This window comes from Podarcis liolepis (assembly GCF_965112155.1).
Source record: "Podarcis liolepis genome assembly, chromosome: 2".
Taxonomy (NCBI): domain Eukaryota; kingdom Metazoa; phylum Chordata; class Lepidosauria; order Squamata; family Lacertidae; genus Podarcis; species Podarcis liolepis.
Window position 1 is genome coordinate 125480600 of NC_139555.1, and position 15750 is coordinate 125496349.

The following is a 15750-nucleotide window of genomic DNA, read 5'->3' on the forward strand; positions in this document are numbered from 1 at the left end:
TAATATTTTCCTTCAAGGCATTACATGCCGTAAATTTCATTCCAGTGGTCCATAACCTTTCCCAGTCTTCAAACATAATGTTATACCCAATATCCTGAGCCCATTTTATCATGGCTGATTTGACCATCTCGTCCTGGGTGTTCCATTTAAGCTGCAAGTTATACATTCTCGAAAGTACCTTGGTCTTTGGTTCCAACAGTTCTGTCTCTAGTTTCGATTTTTCCACCTGGAATCCTGTTTTTTTATCCAGTTTAAAAACCTCTTGAATTTGAGCGTAATGAAACCAGTCTTGCACCTTATTCTTTAATTTTTCAAAGCTCTGCAACCTCCAATTGTCTCCATTTTTTTCTATTATTTCCCAATATTTCGGCCAACCGGCCTCCATATTAGGTCTTTTTCGAGCCTTAGCCTCCATTGGTGATAGCCATCTCGGGGTCTTACTTTCTAATAAGTCTTTATATTTTGTCCAGACAATAAATATTGCTTTTCTGACAATATGGTTTTTGAACATTTTATGAACCTTTACCTTGTCGTACCACAAGTATGCATGCCATCCAAAAGTATTATTGAACCCTTCCAGATCTAGGACATCAGTGTTCTCAAGAAGTAACCAATCTTTCATCCAGCAGAAGGCCGCAGCTTCATAGTACAACTTTAAGTCTGGCAGGGCAAACCCCCCTCTTTCTTTTGCATCAGTTAGTATTTTAAATTTTATTCTGGGCTTTTTGCCCTGCCAGATAAATTTGGAAATGTCTTTCTGCCACTTTCCAAAACATTCCACTCTGTCCACAATCTGTAGGGTTTGAAACAAAAACAACATCTTTGGCAATACATTCATCTTTATAGCTGCAATTCGACCCAACAAGGAAAGTTTCAATCTTGACCAAGTTTCTAAATCCTTTTTAATTTCTAACCAACATTTTTCATAATTGTCTTTAAATAAGTTCAAATTTTTAGCAGTCAAATTGACCCCTAGGTATTTCACTTTTTTAACCACATTTAACTCTGTCTCTTTCTGAAACCTTTCTGATTCCAAAGATGTCAAATTTTTCCCCAAAACCTTAGTTTTTTGCTTATTCAGTTTAAATCCCGCCACCCGACCAAACTCATATATCAATTCCAAAACTCTTTTCGTACTAGATTCTGGCTCCTGTAATGTTATTACCAAGTCATCTGCAAAAGCTTTAAGTTTATATTGTTTCACTCCGACCTGTATTCCTTGCACCAACCGGTCCTCCCTAATCATGTTCAAAAGCACCTCCAGGACTGAAATAAATAACAGAGGGGATAAGGGGCAACCTTGTCGTGTTCCTTTTTCAATTTTGAACTCTTCTGTCACCACATTGTTAACTATCAGTTTAGCTTTTTGCTCTGAATAAATTGCCTCTATTCCATTTTCAAACCCCCATCCCACTCCCATCCCTTCCAAATTTTTCTTCATAAACCTCCAAGAAATGTTGTCAAAGGCCTTCTCCGCATCAATAAAAATTAACACTGCTTTTGTGTTGATATTAGTTTGCAAAAGTTCCAAAATGTCAATGATATTCCTAGTGTTATCAAACAAATGTCTACCTGGGAGAAAGCCTGCCTGGTCTTTATGAATTACTTCATTTAGCACTTTTTTAAGTCTACTTGCCAAAATATCTGCAAAAATTTTGTAATCCACATTTAGGAATGAGATGGGACGGTAGTTCTTAAGTTGAGTCTTTTCAGATTCCAGTTTAGGTATCAATGTGATGAAAGCTTCTTTCCACGATTCCGGTGCCTTCCCCTCCATGATCTGATTACAGACCTCCAATAGTGGTTGTGTCAAAAACTCTTTCAATATCTTATAATACTTGGAGGTAAGTCCATCTGGTCCTGGAGATTTGCCTAATTGCATATTCTGAATGGCACCCTCAATTTCTTGTTGTGTTATTTTGTAGTTCAGGATTGTTCTCTTTTCTTGGGATAATTTTGATAATCCATTAATTTTTAGGAAATGGTCTATCTCAGTCTCTTCCTGCGGCCCTTGCGTATAAAGTTGTTTGAAATATCTCTGGAAGCACTTTCTAATTTCCTCTGGTTTCTGGATATTTCTCCCTTCAATCTCTAGGTTAGTAACCGTGTTCAGTTTTTGTCTCTTTTTCAACTGCCATGCTAGCAGTTTCCCACACTTATTCGCTGATTCAAACGATCCTTGTTTCATCTGTTTAATTTTCCACTCAACTTCTTGATTTATCAATTTAGCATATTGTGCTTGGTAAAATTTGATTTCTCTCAGAACCTCCTGTGATTTTGGTTTTGATCTCAATTTTTTCTCACCATCTCTTATCTTCTCTAAGATCTTATCTTTTTTTTCATTCCAAAGTCTTTTCTTTATCGTGTTCTGTTGTATCAAAAACCCTCTCATAACTGCTTTACTTGCGTCCCAGATTATTCTTTTTTCCACCGTAGTGTTCAAATTTATTTCAAAATAGTCTTTTAAAGTTTTTTGGGCCTTCTTCACAATCTCCTGATCTCTTAATAGGGTGTCATTCATTTTCCATCTGAAGGAACCGATTGGAGTAAGTCTCATTTCCACTTTCATAGCGTTATGGTCGGAGCAGGTTTTTGGGCAGATTTCCACTTTTCTAGTCTTAGGTGCCAGCCCTCTAGTTATCCATATTTGGTCGATTCTTGTCCATGACAGGTGGGCTTCAGAAAAGAAAGTTCCTTCTTTGCCTAAGGGGTTCTTTGTCCTCCATATATCAATCAAGTCCATATTGTCAGTTAGTTCAAAAAAAGTTTTAGGTAGTCTGCCGTCTTTTGTTAAATTTTGGTTTTGTGACTTGTCCATATTTGTAGAGACCACCCCATTCATATCTCCCATCATAATGATGTTGGTATAGTCCAGATAGTCCAGCATTGTCTCATGCAGCTTCCTGTAAAATTCTGATTTCACCTCATTCGGTGCATAGATTCCTAATATTAAAAACTTTTCTCCTTGAGCCTGTATTTCAATTGCCAAAATTCTTCCTTGCTCATCTTTAAATAAAAATTTTGGTGACAGGCTCTCCTTTGCATAAATCACCACTCCTCTTTTCTTGACTCTGTCCGATGAGATAAATTCTTGGCCTAATCTTTTATTGATTAACACTTTCCTGTGGAGCCTAGTCACGTGTGTTTCCTGCAAGCAAATAATGTCCAATTGTTCTTTTTTCAATATATGAAAAAAATTTCTTCTTTTTTCCGGGGAATTCCCGCCATTAATGTTCCAACTAAGAAGCTGCAGAGACATCCTGGATCAGTCTGTTAGTCCTGTGGTGGCGTCTCTTTCTTTTGGTCCTCTGGTCCCGAGGGTGCAGGTGTAGGTGCAGGTATAGGCGGAGGTGGTGGCCAAGATCCTATTGTTCCTTTCTGAAGGTCCTCTTCGTGGTCGTTCAAGAACTTTTGTTGATCTTCTGCTGTTTTGATTTTAACTTTCTTTCCTTTGAAGTTGAAGGATAATCCTTGAGGAAACTCCCACCTAAAGGGAATTGAGTTGCTTTTCAGTAGTCTTGTTAATTCCGTATAAGTAGCTCTAAGGTCCAAGAGTTTTTTCGGGATGTCTTTGTAGATTTCTGCTTTGATGCCTTGAATAACAAGTGATTTTCCAAAATGAAGGCCTAATATTTTATCTTTCTCTTGCTTGGATCTCAAAATGATCAAGCAGTCTCTGGATCTGTCCTTCCTCACCACTCTTCCCAATCTAAAAGCAGTTGCAATTTTAAAGTCCTTGTCTTCTTCTATACCCCAGAACTTTGAAAATTCTGTTGTCAAATAACCAATCAAATCTCCCTGTTCAAGTTCTGGGATAGCTCTCAACCTGAGATTGTTTTCCCTATTTCTCAGTTCCGTCATAGACAGGTAGGCCTGCTGTTCACTGATCTGTTTGTGCAAGGGCTTTACCTCCACTTTTATTGCCTCGACCTTCTGATTGGCTTCCACTGCTTTTTGATTGGCTTCCTCAGCCAGTTTATGATTTTCTACAGTTGCTTCCTGAAGATTCCCAATTGCTTGTGTATGTTGAGCAACTTGATCAGTCAGTTTGCTAATAGTGGCTGTTGCTTGGTCAATTTTGGACGAATGCTCATCCGCCTTTTTGTTTAAAATTGCCAGTTGTTCCAAAATTTGATTTAAAACTGTTTCAGATCCTCCTGATGCCATATCCTCTGGTATTGTCTGCTCAACTACCCCTTCTTGTGTCCCTAAAACAGCTGGGACAGATGATCTGCGTGGCTGAGAAGTCAAAGTTGTTTGTACTAGTTGTTTAGCTTTCGTTTTAGCCAATCTTGCTTTCCCTGTGCCACTCATTCCAATCCTGACTACGTGCCAAGGTCAAGCTATATGCAGTCCCATGGGAAAGACAATTCCAAAGAGTAAACAACAAGGCAGCAAAAAGTCAAAACAAAATACAGTTCCCAGACAATTATAAATCCAAAGTCCTCTAGGGGGAGTGCATTTGTACTTCAGAAGAAAGAAAGGGTTATTCCGCCATTAAAGTCCCAGCAGTTAAGAACAAATTTAAAGAGAACCTTCAAATTCCTTTTGGCATGTAGAGCTTTTTCCCCAAGTTGAAACAAAGTCTTAAGAGAGGTGCAAGACACAATTCCCCAGTTTGTAACTAAACTGTATCGCTCACATGTATCACTTTCAGGGTTGAAAACAGTTTCAGCAATTTGACAGTTCTTTGTTGCCCCGGCAGTCCGTGACTTTGGGCTTCTCAGTTATTTGTAAATCCACAAAGGAGAGGAAAGGTCCAGTCAAAAGCCAGCAAAATTGAAGGAAAATTGTCTCTTTTAAATTGTTAAAAGCAAGTTCAATTGTTGCGCGAAAATCCACGCTTTTTACAGCCCTTTTTGAAGTGCTTCCAGGTTGTCAAAATCTTTGCTTTGATTTTTTAAGCACAATCAGGAGACGGACTTCCTGGTTACGTCTCCCGTTTTCAACCAAATGTAATCACTTTAGTCCCAGAATTTTAGAAGTCCCCTACTCACGGGTTTGTAGTTTGGAGTCTGATGTTCCAGGAAAAGAGGTCGGCGCTCATCGGCAGCAGCCGCGCGGCTTCACTTCCGCAGAAAGAGTGATGAACTCACAGCACCGCTCCCCCTTCCACGTTCCGGAGCCCCTTACGGGGTTCCTTCCTTGTTTCTGGGGGGGCTTCTGGTACCCGCCGAGTCCCACGGCCACAGGCTCGCTCTGCCTGTGGTTTTTCTTGATGGGTCTCCGCTTTGCCGTAGCAGACGACCCTTTTCTGCGGAACCCCTCTTCACAGCGCGAAGAGGACCGCCATTGCCGTTTCGCGCCGCCTCTGGAAGTCAACTTAATCCACTCCTTTAAGCAGGTCAGAGCTGCTGCAGCATGATATAATTCCAGGTCACATAGGTCAAATCCGCCTCTCTTTCTCCGATCAATAAGTAATTTATATTTTATTCTAGGTTTTTTTTGGATGGAATGGCAAATTGCACATCATTCCTATTCACCAATCAAAGGATCGCAGCAATCTTAATAGTTGCAACCCAATGTCATCATCCTGAACTAACCAAAATCATTTGGCTCTTCAGATAAGCCCTGGTCATAATATCATATATAACTATTTTTTTGTCTTTCTTTTTTAAGACTTTGGCTAATATTCCTAATCACTAAATGTCTTCCAACGTCCTCTTTCACCCATCTGCAAAACAGTTCAAGATGAATCACAATTGCCATGCCTGGCTAATTTTCTTTTCATGCATACAACTCCCGCTTTACTCTTTTCAGGGTACTGGAGCAGACATTTGCTACATACAGTACCTAAAAGCAGCTTGTTTTTTTCCGTCAAAGGTAGGCAGGCACAGGCCTTTTCAGTTAAGCTAGGCCATAGGCTTAAAAGAAATCGGAATCATCCAAATGCAGTTTTATGAAATTGTTATTTTCTACAACGTATACATGTTATGAAAGGGCTGTCACCTGCAGGATGGAGCAAGATGTTCAGGATGGAGCAATGGCTTCAAGTTACAAGAAAGGAGATTCCAGCTAAACCTCAGGAAATACTTTAGGACAGGAAGAGTTCTTCCAGAGTGGAACAGACTCCCTTGGTAGGTGCTGGACTCTCCTTTCATGGAGTTTTTAAAGCAGATGTTGGATGGCCATCTGTCTTGGACGAGATTCCTGACTTGCAGGGGGCAGGACCAGGTGACACCCAGGCTCCCTTCCTGTGGGATGTGAAACTTATAGCAGTCAAGTACAACATTTCTACAGTGGACATGTTTGGGGATGTTTTCTACTACTCAGGAGAAAACTTCCTGTTTCCTCCTGAGCTGGGACAGACTTCTACATTTTGTCTTTCTATATGTTAGGAGAAGTGACAGCTCAGTTACAGTTACTTGGGACTAACTCCCTTATGGGGTAGTTCATATAGTTAGACACTTTTGTAACCTAAGTCTGCCTTCAGGGATGCATCTGTGAACTGAATGAGTGAGTAAACTACTTTTATATTGACTTTAACAAGATTGTGTTGTGTCTTTTTATGAGGGAATAGAAGGGATCTTACCAGAAATCCTATATTCAAAGAGGCTTAACAAGCCTGCAACAAGCTAACCACCGTGCAAATCTAAAAAGTTTGAAACTTGGGCCAAAGTGTTGCCACAGGAGCTAGGGAGCTAAAGATGCTTTTCTGGCAGTGGGACAAAATGTCACAGATAAAATCCCAAGGGCGGAACCCGAAAATACTGGAAAACACTGGTTCCTTCCAGAAGGTTTCCCCCCCCCCATTCTTTTTATTGATTTATTCCATGAGAAAATAAAAAGCTAGCACACAAGTAGACAAAAGAGAATAGCGCACAAAGAGAAAATAGCAAAGGAAAGAAAAAGAAAAAATACAGAAAATTGTAATTTTTACATCAACAATTTTACATAACCATCCCTTTCAAGACTTCCTTCAGCTTATCCGTAAATCATTTGTAGTAATAATTAAGGTTACGCATTTCCTAGCTTATATTGTCATTATACATTTCTCTGTCTCCTATTTTTTTTGCACAATAACTCTTAATCTTTCACAGTGCGTCTCTGAATCCCATTAGCGCTGTTTGTCCCTCACTAATATATTCCAAATAGTCTACATACTTTCCCCAATCCTTGATGAACTTTTGGTCTCTTATATACCTGACTTTTCCTGTCAATTTGTCCAACTCCGCGTAGTCTAACAGCTTTAGTCTCCACTCCTCCACCGTTGGTATTTCCTGCTGTTTCCACTTCTGGGCTAATATTACCCTTGCTGCTGTAACTGCATAGTATACTAGTCTACAATCTTTCTTTTTTATCTCGTGCCCTAGTATCCCTAATAGGAAAATTTCTGGTTTCTTTGTGAACGTATATTTTAGTATCTTCTTTAGTTCAATGTATATTTTTTCCCAAAACTGTTTCACTTTTCCACACTCCCACCACATGTGGTAAAAGGAGCCCTCTTTGTCCTTGCATTTCCAGCACTTATTATCCACCTTATACATTTTTGATAGTTTCACAGGTGTTAAATACCACCTGTAGAACATCTTCATGACATTTTCCTTTATCGTTATGCACGCCGTAAAGTTTAGCCCATCCTTCCAAAGTTTCTCCCAGTCCTCAAATTGTATACAATGACCTACATCCCTAGCCCAGCGAATCATTACCAATTTGACTTCCTCATCCCCTAAATTCCAGTCCAGCAACATCCTGTACATTTTAGATATTATTTTCACTTCGTTGTTTATAATCTCCATCTGAAATTTGGAATCTTTGTCTGCATAACCTCTTTCTTTAAAGTCTTTTCTAAACATCTCATTAACCTGAAAGTGATGTAACCAATCATATACATGCTCCTTGACTTGCACATATGGTTTTAGTTTCCATTTCCCATCTTCCTTGATTAGTAACTGACTATATGTTGCCCAATTGCTTCTCATATTAATAGTCTTCACACTCATTACTTCAAGAGGTGATAGCCAATTTTTGTACTTTTCCCATATTTCAATTAGTGGCCCTCTAAAAATGTGGTTTTCAAATCCCTTATGTACTTTCCTTTTGTTCTGCCATAAGTAGGCATGCCAGCCGAATCTATTGTCGAAGCCCTCCAAATCGAGTAGCTCCTTATTCACCAACTTTACCCAATCTCTTACCCAGCAAAGGCATGATGCCTCATAATATAGCTTCAAGTCTGGCAGGGCAAAGCCCCCCCCCCCTTTCCTTTATATCTGTTAGTAATTTAAACTGAATTCTAGGTTTTTTGCCCTGCCAGATATATCTTGAAAGCACTCTTTGCCACTCTTTAAAGATTCGGCTCCCCTTGATTATAGGGATGGTCTGAAATAGGAACATCAACCTTGGTAGTACATTCATCTTAATTGTATTGATCCTTCCCCAGAATGACAGTTTCAACCCTCCCCATACTTCCAGGTCCTTTCTTATTTCCCTCCACATCAGCTCGTAGTTATTTTTAAATAAGTCTATATTTTTAGGTGTTAACCAAATACCGAGATATTTCACTTTTTTCACCACCTCTATCTGCGATTGATGTTGAATTGTTTCTATTATCTTTTGATCCACATTTTTACCTATCATTTTCAATTTCGTCTTATTTAATTTAAAGCCTGCAACCTCTCCAAATAGATCTATTTCCTTTAGAATTTCTTCTGTTGCAGTTGTTGGTTCTTCAGTCATTATTACTACATCTTCTGCGAAGGCTTTGATCTTATACACATTCTGTCCAATTGTCACTCCTTTTATTTTCCCATTTTGCCTTATTGAGTTCAGGAGCACTTCTAATACTGTTATAATAATACCTACGGCCATACTACCCTGAACACGCCCGATCTCGTCCTTCCAGGTTTTATTCTTTTCTGCTGGGGCAGCTGGATTTATTATGATTTGTGTTTTGTTATCTCAAGGTCACACCGAGCCAGAAAGATAAATCTGTGAGCTGAGTGGGCTGGTTTCTCTTTCTTACTTTCATTTTCTAACTTTCATATCTGCTAAGTCCCCTGAAGCTTTTTTATGTAACGAAGCTGAAAAACCTTTAGTAGAAAGTTCTTCTTTTGCCAATGAAATTTGCCTCTGCCTGATTTATGGAGAACCAGATGCATCCACTCCAAACAAACTTCTGCAGCTCTGCTCCCCATCCAGACATGGAGCTCCTTGGCATTGAAGACCAAGACGGATCCCAGAAAAAGAGACTGAGGTGAATGTGTGGGTCATAAGCTGGGAGTCGTTGGAAAGGAGTCCCTGGGAGTGGCAGAAGGTTCTGTTGAGCAAGTGAGGGAAGAACAGGAGGAGAAAGAGCTCCATAGAAAGGCAAGGCTACGTTGGGATAAGCTGGTGTGGGAATTATCGGCAGAGAAATAGGGACATCCAGCAAAAGGGGATGCAGTGCAACTCCTGAAACTGTTCATAACACAAGCTATGATCTCGTATGAGGAAAGGGATTTAATATGCATTCTTCCCCACCCCCAGTGGATTAGGAAAGAAGATTAATAAAAGAAGAGGAAGCAGGATTGGATGAACAATAAAAAGGACAATAATTTTGGACTGTGACTTGACTGAATTTGTTGGAACAGTTTTAATAAGGCTTTATAGAAACTGGACCTAGAAACTGGAGAAATACTATTTTGGATTATTAGATGATCATAATAAGAGTCATATTGCACTGTCTGAGTGGTTAAGATTTGAAGGCTGGGCTGGGGGGGCGGAATGTAGGGAAAGTACCATCTTGCTAAAGGGGAGGGAAAAGGCTGGATATGAAATACAGCTGGGTTTATCCAGGAGTGCATATTCTGAGTAATTATTGCTAGAGTGGAACGATCACTCAGGGTGGGAGACAGGGAGAAGAGGGGGCACCCAGGGGAGCGCTGGGGGAGCCTGCCTTTCTATGTGTTGACAAATGATATGATACAAATGTGATAAAGGGTATTTTTAGTTATTTTCCCATGCCCTTTCTCTTTTCTATACAAATGTGTTTTGTAAGGGTTGTTCAATAATGTTTGTGTTATTATTTTTCTTTTTTGGTTTTCCCTCTGTATGAATTCTTTGATGGGAAGTGAGAACATCCTTCCGAATGAAGCTCTTTCCACATTCCAAGCGCTGATAGGGTTTCTCCCCTGTATGAATTCTTTGATGGGTCTTGAGATGGGTGCTTTGACTGAAGTTTTTCCCACATTCACAGCACTGATATGGTTTCTGACCTGTATGAGTTCTTTGATGGGTCATGAGATAGGAACTGTGACTAAAGCTCTTTCCACACTCATGACATTGAAAAGGTTTCTCCCCTGTGTGAATTCTTTGATGGAAAGTGAGAGTGGAACTGTGACGAAAGCTCTTTCCACACTCATGGCATTGAAAAGGTTTCTCCCCTGTATGAATTCTTTGATGGGAAGTGAGCTTGGCCTCCTCCCGAAAGCTCTTTCCACATTCTAAACACTGATAGGGTTTCTCCCCTTTATGAATTCTTTGGTGCAAAGTGAGAGTGGAACTGTGACGAAAGCTCTTTCCACATTCCAAGCACTGATAGGGTTTCCTTCCTGTATGAATTCTTTGGTGCAAAGTGAGACTGTGCCTGAGACTGAAGCTCTTCCCACATTTTAAGCATTGATATGGTTTCTCTCCTGTATGAATTCTTTGATGGGAAGTGAGATGGGCCCCCTGGCTGAAGCTCTTTCCACATTCAAAGCACTTATATGGTTTCTCCCCCGTATGAAGTTTTTGATGCAAACTAAGACACTGCATATACCCGAAGCTCTTTCCACATTCCAGGCATGGGTATGGTTTCTCTCCTGTATGAAGTCTGTGATGGGAAGTAAGCTGCATCCTCCTACTGAAGCTTTTTCCACATTCCAAGCACTGATATGGTTTCTCGCCTGTATGGACTCTTTGATGGGAAGTGAGATCACCTCTCTGACGAAACCTCTTTCCACATTCCAAGCACTGATAGGGTTTCTCCCCTGTATGAATTCTGTTATGGGAAGTGAGCTGCACCCTCTTAGTGAAGCTCTTTCCACATTCCAAGCACTGATAGGGTTTCTTCCCTGTATGAATTATTTGATGGGAAGTGAGATGTGCACTTTGACTAAAGCGCTTTCCACATTCCAAGCACTGATAGGGTTTCTCCCCTGTATGAATTCTTTGATGGCAAGTGAGAATCTCTCTGTGACTGAAGCTCTTCCCACATTTCAAGCACTGATAGGGTTTCTCCCGTGTATGAACTCTATGGTGCTTAGTTAGATTGGAACTTTGACTGAAGCTCTTTCCGCATTCTAAGCATTGATAGGGTTTCTTCCCTGTATGAATTCTTTGATGGGAAGTGAGACCGGAACTGTGACGAAAGCTCTTTCCACACTCAAGGCATTGAAAAGGTTTCTCCCCTGTATGAATTCTTTGATGGATACTGAGACCATCCTTCCGATTAAAGCTCTTTCCGCATTCTAAGCACTGATAGGGTTTCTCCCCTTTATGAATTCCTTGATGGGAAGTGAGACTGGAACTGTGACGAAAGCTCTTTCCACACTCAAGGCATTGAAAGGGTTTCTCCCCTGTATGAATTCTTTGATGGATACTGAGACCATCCTTCCGATTAAAGCTCTTTCCGCATTCTAAGCACTCATAGGGTTTCTCCCCTGTATGAATTATTTGATGGGAAGTGAGCTGTTCTTTCCGACTGAAGTTATTTCCACATTCCAAGCACTGATAGGGTTTCTCCCCTGTATGAATTCTTTGATGGCAAGTGAGATTCTGACGGTGACTGAAGCTCTTCCCACATTCTCTGCACTGATACAATTTCTCTCCGCTGTTAGTTCTTTCATGTGAAGAGATTCTATCCCTCCGAACAAAGCTCTTTCCTTGATGTGAGGTGGACTGGGGGCTCTGGCAGATGTTCTCTCCGCACTTTGTATATTTTTCTGACTTCTCTGCTATGTGAATTCTGTTGTGGTCCCCCTTGGTCTTCCCTTCCAATTCATCACCATCTACAATTAAGAGAAAAGCTAATTAGAGCCTCAGGAAGAACAAAGTTAATGAATGCTTGTGATAGAGGAGGAACTGAAGAGAGTTAGATGTGAGCCCTTACTATAGTTTTCACTGTTGGCTGGTATTAACTGACATATTGCTTGGTTTTTATCTGGGATAGATTTTGTTTGGCTCAATCCTGGAATCCACTCCATCTCCAATTTCCCTTAAAGCTCTGAGGCTGACATTTAAGAAGGCCTGGCCAGTTCAGACAACCTGGTCATTGCTTTAAAAGGCATGACTAGAAGGGAAAAAATTGCAGAGAAAACAGTGGATATCCCTCCATTCAGGGTTCATGGTGGGGATGTTAGAATCCCGAATGCTGTTGGTCTCCATCTAAATAGTGAAGGTTCATCACATAGAGGTATGTATGGACTTTCAAAGTTACTTGCTTAATTTCAGAACAGATATTATGATCCAACAGGAAGTGTTACCAAGAGGGTCCATGACCCCACGATTCTCCTCCTTGACTTCCTTATGCAGAGCTCTCTGGTCAAGATCCAGCAAATTGTCTGTGAAACAAACAGCAACATCTTCACCTGCACACTCCCCACCAGCTGTTGCCTCAATCTAAATTTGGTCTAAATTTTAATTTATACCTAAATCACTCTCTTCAATTTGAACCCCACTCCCTTTTTCAAGAGTAGACTAACTCTGTATTGTTTCATTGGTGACAAAAGAGGAAAAGTGACTAACTCACTCTTAATCTAAACACAACAGCCGCAAGAGCTCCTGACTAGGCATTCAGCTATGCAATATTGAATGTCCTCTGTTCTCTCCTGTTTCCCTTTTTTTCTTTCAATTTAAACCAATTCAGGAACCCAGAACTCATACACTGACCACTAATGGTGAACCATATGCTAGAGATACTTGGTCTACATATTTGTATATTAGTCCTATGATCCTTGTTTTTAAAAGCAAATAAAAAGTTATTCCCCCCTTCATGGATCACTGCCTTGCCGTGGCGAAGGGGCTTGAATAACTCAGAGAAGCTATGAGCTATGCCGTGCAGGGCCACCCAAGATGGACAGGTCATAGTGGAGAGTTTTGACCAAACGTGATCCACCTGGAGCAGGAACCGGCAAGCCACTCGAGTATCCCTGCCAAGAAAACTCCATGGAGGGGACTTCCGGGGTGGCGCCACCGGCAATGGCGGTCTCCCTCTGAACTGGAGGGGAAGCTCCGCAGGAAAAACTCCATGGAGAAAGACAACAGGCATATAAAAGTTATGATGCTGGAAGATGAGCCTCTTAGGTCGGAAGGCGTCCAACATGCTACTGAGGAAGAGTGGAGGACAAGTACATGTATATTCAGAGCTGATGAAGCGGCTGGGCCAAAGCCGAAAGGTCGCTCAGTTGCGGATATGCCTGGAAGCGAAAGGAAAGTCCAATGCTGTAAAGAAAAATATTGCATAGGAACCTGGAATGTAAGAACCGTGAACCTTGGTAAGTTGGATGTGGTCAAAAATGAGATGGCAAGAATAAATATTGACATCCTGGGCATCAGTGAACAAAAATGGACAGGAATGGGCAAATTCAGTTCGGATGACCATCATATCTACTACTGTGGGCAAGAATCCCATAAAAGGAATGGAGTGGCCCTCATAGTCAACAAAAGAGTGGCAAAAGCTGTACTGAGATGCAATCTCAAAAATGATAGAATGATCTCGATATGAATCCAAGGCAGAACTTTTAACATCACAGTAATCCAGGTTTATGCACCAACCACTGGTGCTGAAGAAACTGAAATTGACCAGTTCTATGAAGACTTACAACACCTTATAGAAATGACACCAAAGAAGGATGTTCTTCTAATTATAGGGGATTGGAATGCTAAGGTAGGGAATCAAGAGATAAAAGGAACAACTGACAAGTTTGTCCTTAGAGTTCCAAACAAAGCAGGGCAAAGGCTAATAGAGTTCTGCCAAGAGAACAAGCTGGTCATCACAAACGCTCTTTTCCAACAACACAAGAAGCGACTCTACACATCAACATCACCAGATGAGCAGCATCAAAATCAGATTGATTATATTCTCTGCAGCCAAAGATGGAGAAGCTCTATACAGTCAGCAAAAACAAGACCTGGAGCTGACTGTGGCTCAGATCATCAGCTTCTTATAGCAAAATTCAAGCTTAAACTGAAGAAAGTAGGAAAAACCACTGGGCCGGTAAGATACAATCTAAATCAAATCCCTTATGAATACACAGTGGAAGCGAGGAACAGGTTTAAGGATTTAGATTTGGTGGACAGAGTGCCTGAAGAACTATGGATGGAGGCTCGTAACATTATACAGGAGGCAGCAACAAAAACCATCCCAATGAAAAGGAAATGCAAGAAAGCAAAGTGGTTGCCCAACAAGGTCTTAGAAATAGCGGGGGAGAGAAGGCAAGCAAAATGTGAGGGAGATAGTGAAAAATACAGGAATTTGAATGCAGATTTCCAAAAAATAGCAAGGAGAGACAAGAAGGCCTTCTTAAACGAGCAATGCAAAGAAATAGAGGAAAACAATAACCAGAGGCCTGTTCAAGAAAATTGGAGATATGAAAGGAACATTTCGTACAAAGATTACCATAATAAAAGACAAAAGTGGTAAGGACCTAACAGAAGCAGAAGACATGAAGAAGAGGTGGCAAGAATACACAGAGGAATTATACCAGAAAGATATGGATGCCTCGTACACCCCAGGTAGTGTGGTTGCTGACCTGCCGATACAGCGTCAGGGCTCTGGCAATCACGGCAAGCCTCTTCACACCCGGCTGGTCCCCTCGACACCCCACCACCCTTGGGGCTTTTTTGGGGGGTGTCTAACCCTGGCACTCACCCCCACTGCTCAAAAGCCCCGGTAACAGTCATCTTTAAGACGGACGACTCGCACCGCCTCGCCACTTCCCTTCGCAGCCCAGGATCAGGTTACTTTCAAGAGTCATGACTTCTAGTGCTGCCTGAAGGATTGGTAAGTTGTCTGACATTGGTAGAGCATTCAATCACGGTGCAGGTTTTAGACATTTTGAGCTGCCAATACATTGTGGTAGTCGGGGAGCTGTAATGTATTCCTAGCTCAAATTGCCTGCAGATGTCAAAGGTGCACAGGCAGGTGGAGGAGCCCGAAATGGTGCCCCCCGAGCATGCGCCAATACCTCTCCAGCTCCATCCATCCATGTCCCCATCTCCCCTCCCCTGGAACTCACCAGATCTCTCAGAGGTCCCTGGGAGGGAACACTCAGAGGTTGTGCGAAGGGATGCAGGAGACAACCTGACTAGGTCAACCATCCATCTTCCCCCTTCCATCCTTACGAGCTTTGCAGGATCCATCTTTTTCATCCTTCCTGAGCAATCAAAAAGCGAAAACAAGCTGCAGGGTCCTGGGAGAGAGGAAGAAGCAAAGGGAGCCTCAGAGGCCCTGCAGGGATTCTCTTGCCCTAGATATTCTCCTGCCCCTGGAGAAGCACAAATGGGGCAGCCCCTTCCCAAGAGAAGCCCCATTTCTAAACATCTCCAGTGATTCCAATTTCTTCTGTATGCTCCTCACCCCACTTGTAAGCTTGGCATGGTCTACACAGTAGTGACCTCAGAGCAGATCCCATTGAACTCAGTGGGGATAATTGACAGAACTTGGTACAAAAACCAGTCACCGTCCTGTCTCCAAGCCTGAAAACTGCAACCCCAGAGCACGGGCAGAAAACAGCAGAGTAGATATTACATGTAGGTGCCCCCATGCTAGGTGCTTTGTATGGAGAGCCC

The 15750-nt window shown here is 41.5% G+C and overlaps 1 protein-coding gene and 1 long non-coding RNA gene across 5 annotated transcripts in view; one reads left to right on the forward strand and one right to left on the reverse strand.

Annotated features, from left to right (window-relative positions):
- The first annotated feature begins 5326 nt into the window (after positions 1–5326).
- On the forward strand, positions 5327–9383 carry LOC310702103. The gene is made up of 2 exons (XR_014523238.1): positions 5327–6737; positions 8843–9383. It is a non-coding gene; the product is annotated as an uncharacterized lncRNA (long non-coding RNA).
- Positions 9384–9556: 173 nt separating this feature from the next.
- LOC310701187 (uncharacterized protein) overlaps positions 9557–15750 on the reverse strand; it is a 267686-nt gene continuing 261492 nt past the window's right edge. The window contains exons 5-6 of one of the 4 annotated variants that reach the window (XM_083491644.1): positions 12444–12521; positions 9557–11969 (exon numbers count right to left, since the gene is read on the reverse strand). In XM_083491644.1, coding sequence (XP_083347770.1) covers positions 9955–11969; positions 12444–12521 — 2093 coding nt within the window. In that variant the 3' untranslated portion in view covers positions 9557–9954. Of the gene's footprint in view, positions 11970–12070; positions 12418–12443; positions 12522–15197; positions 15372–15750 lie in introns of those variants that run through there. The other 3 variants (XM_083491645.1, XM_083491647.1, XM_083491646.1) reach the window with 3 other exon arrangements.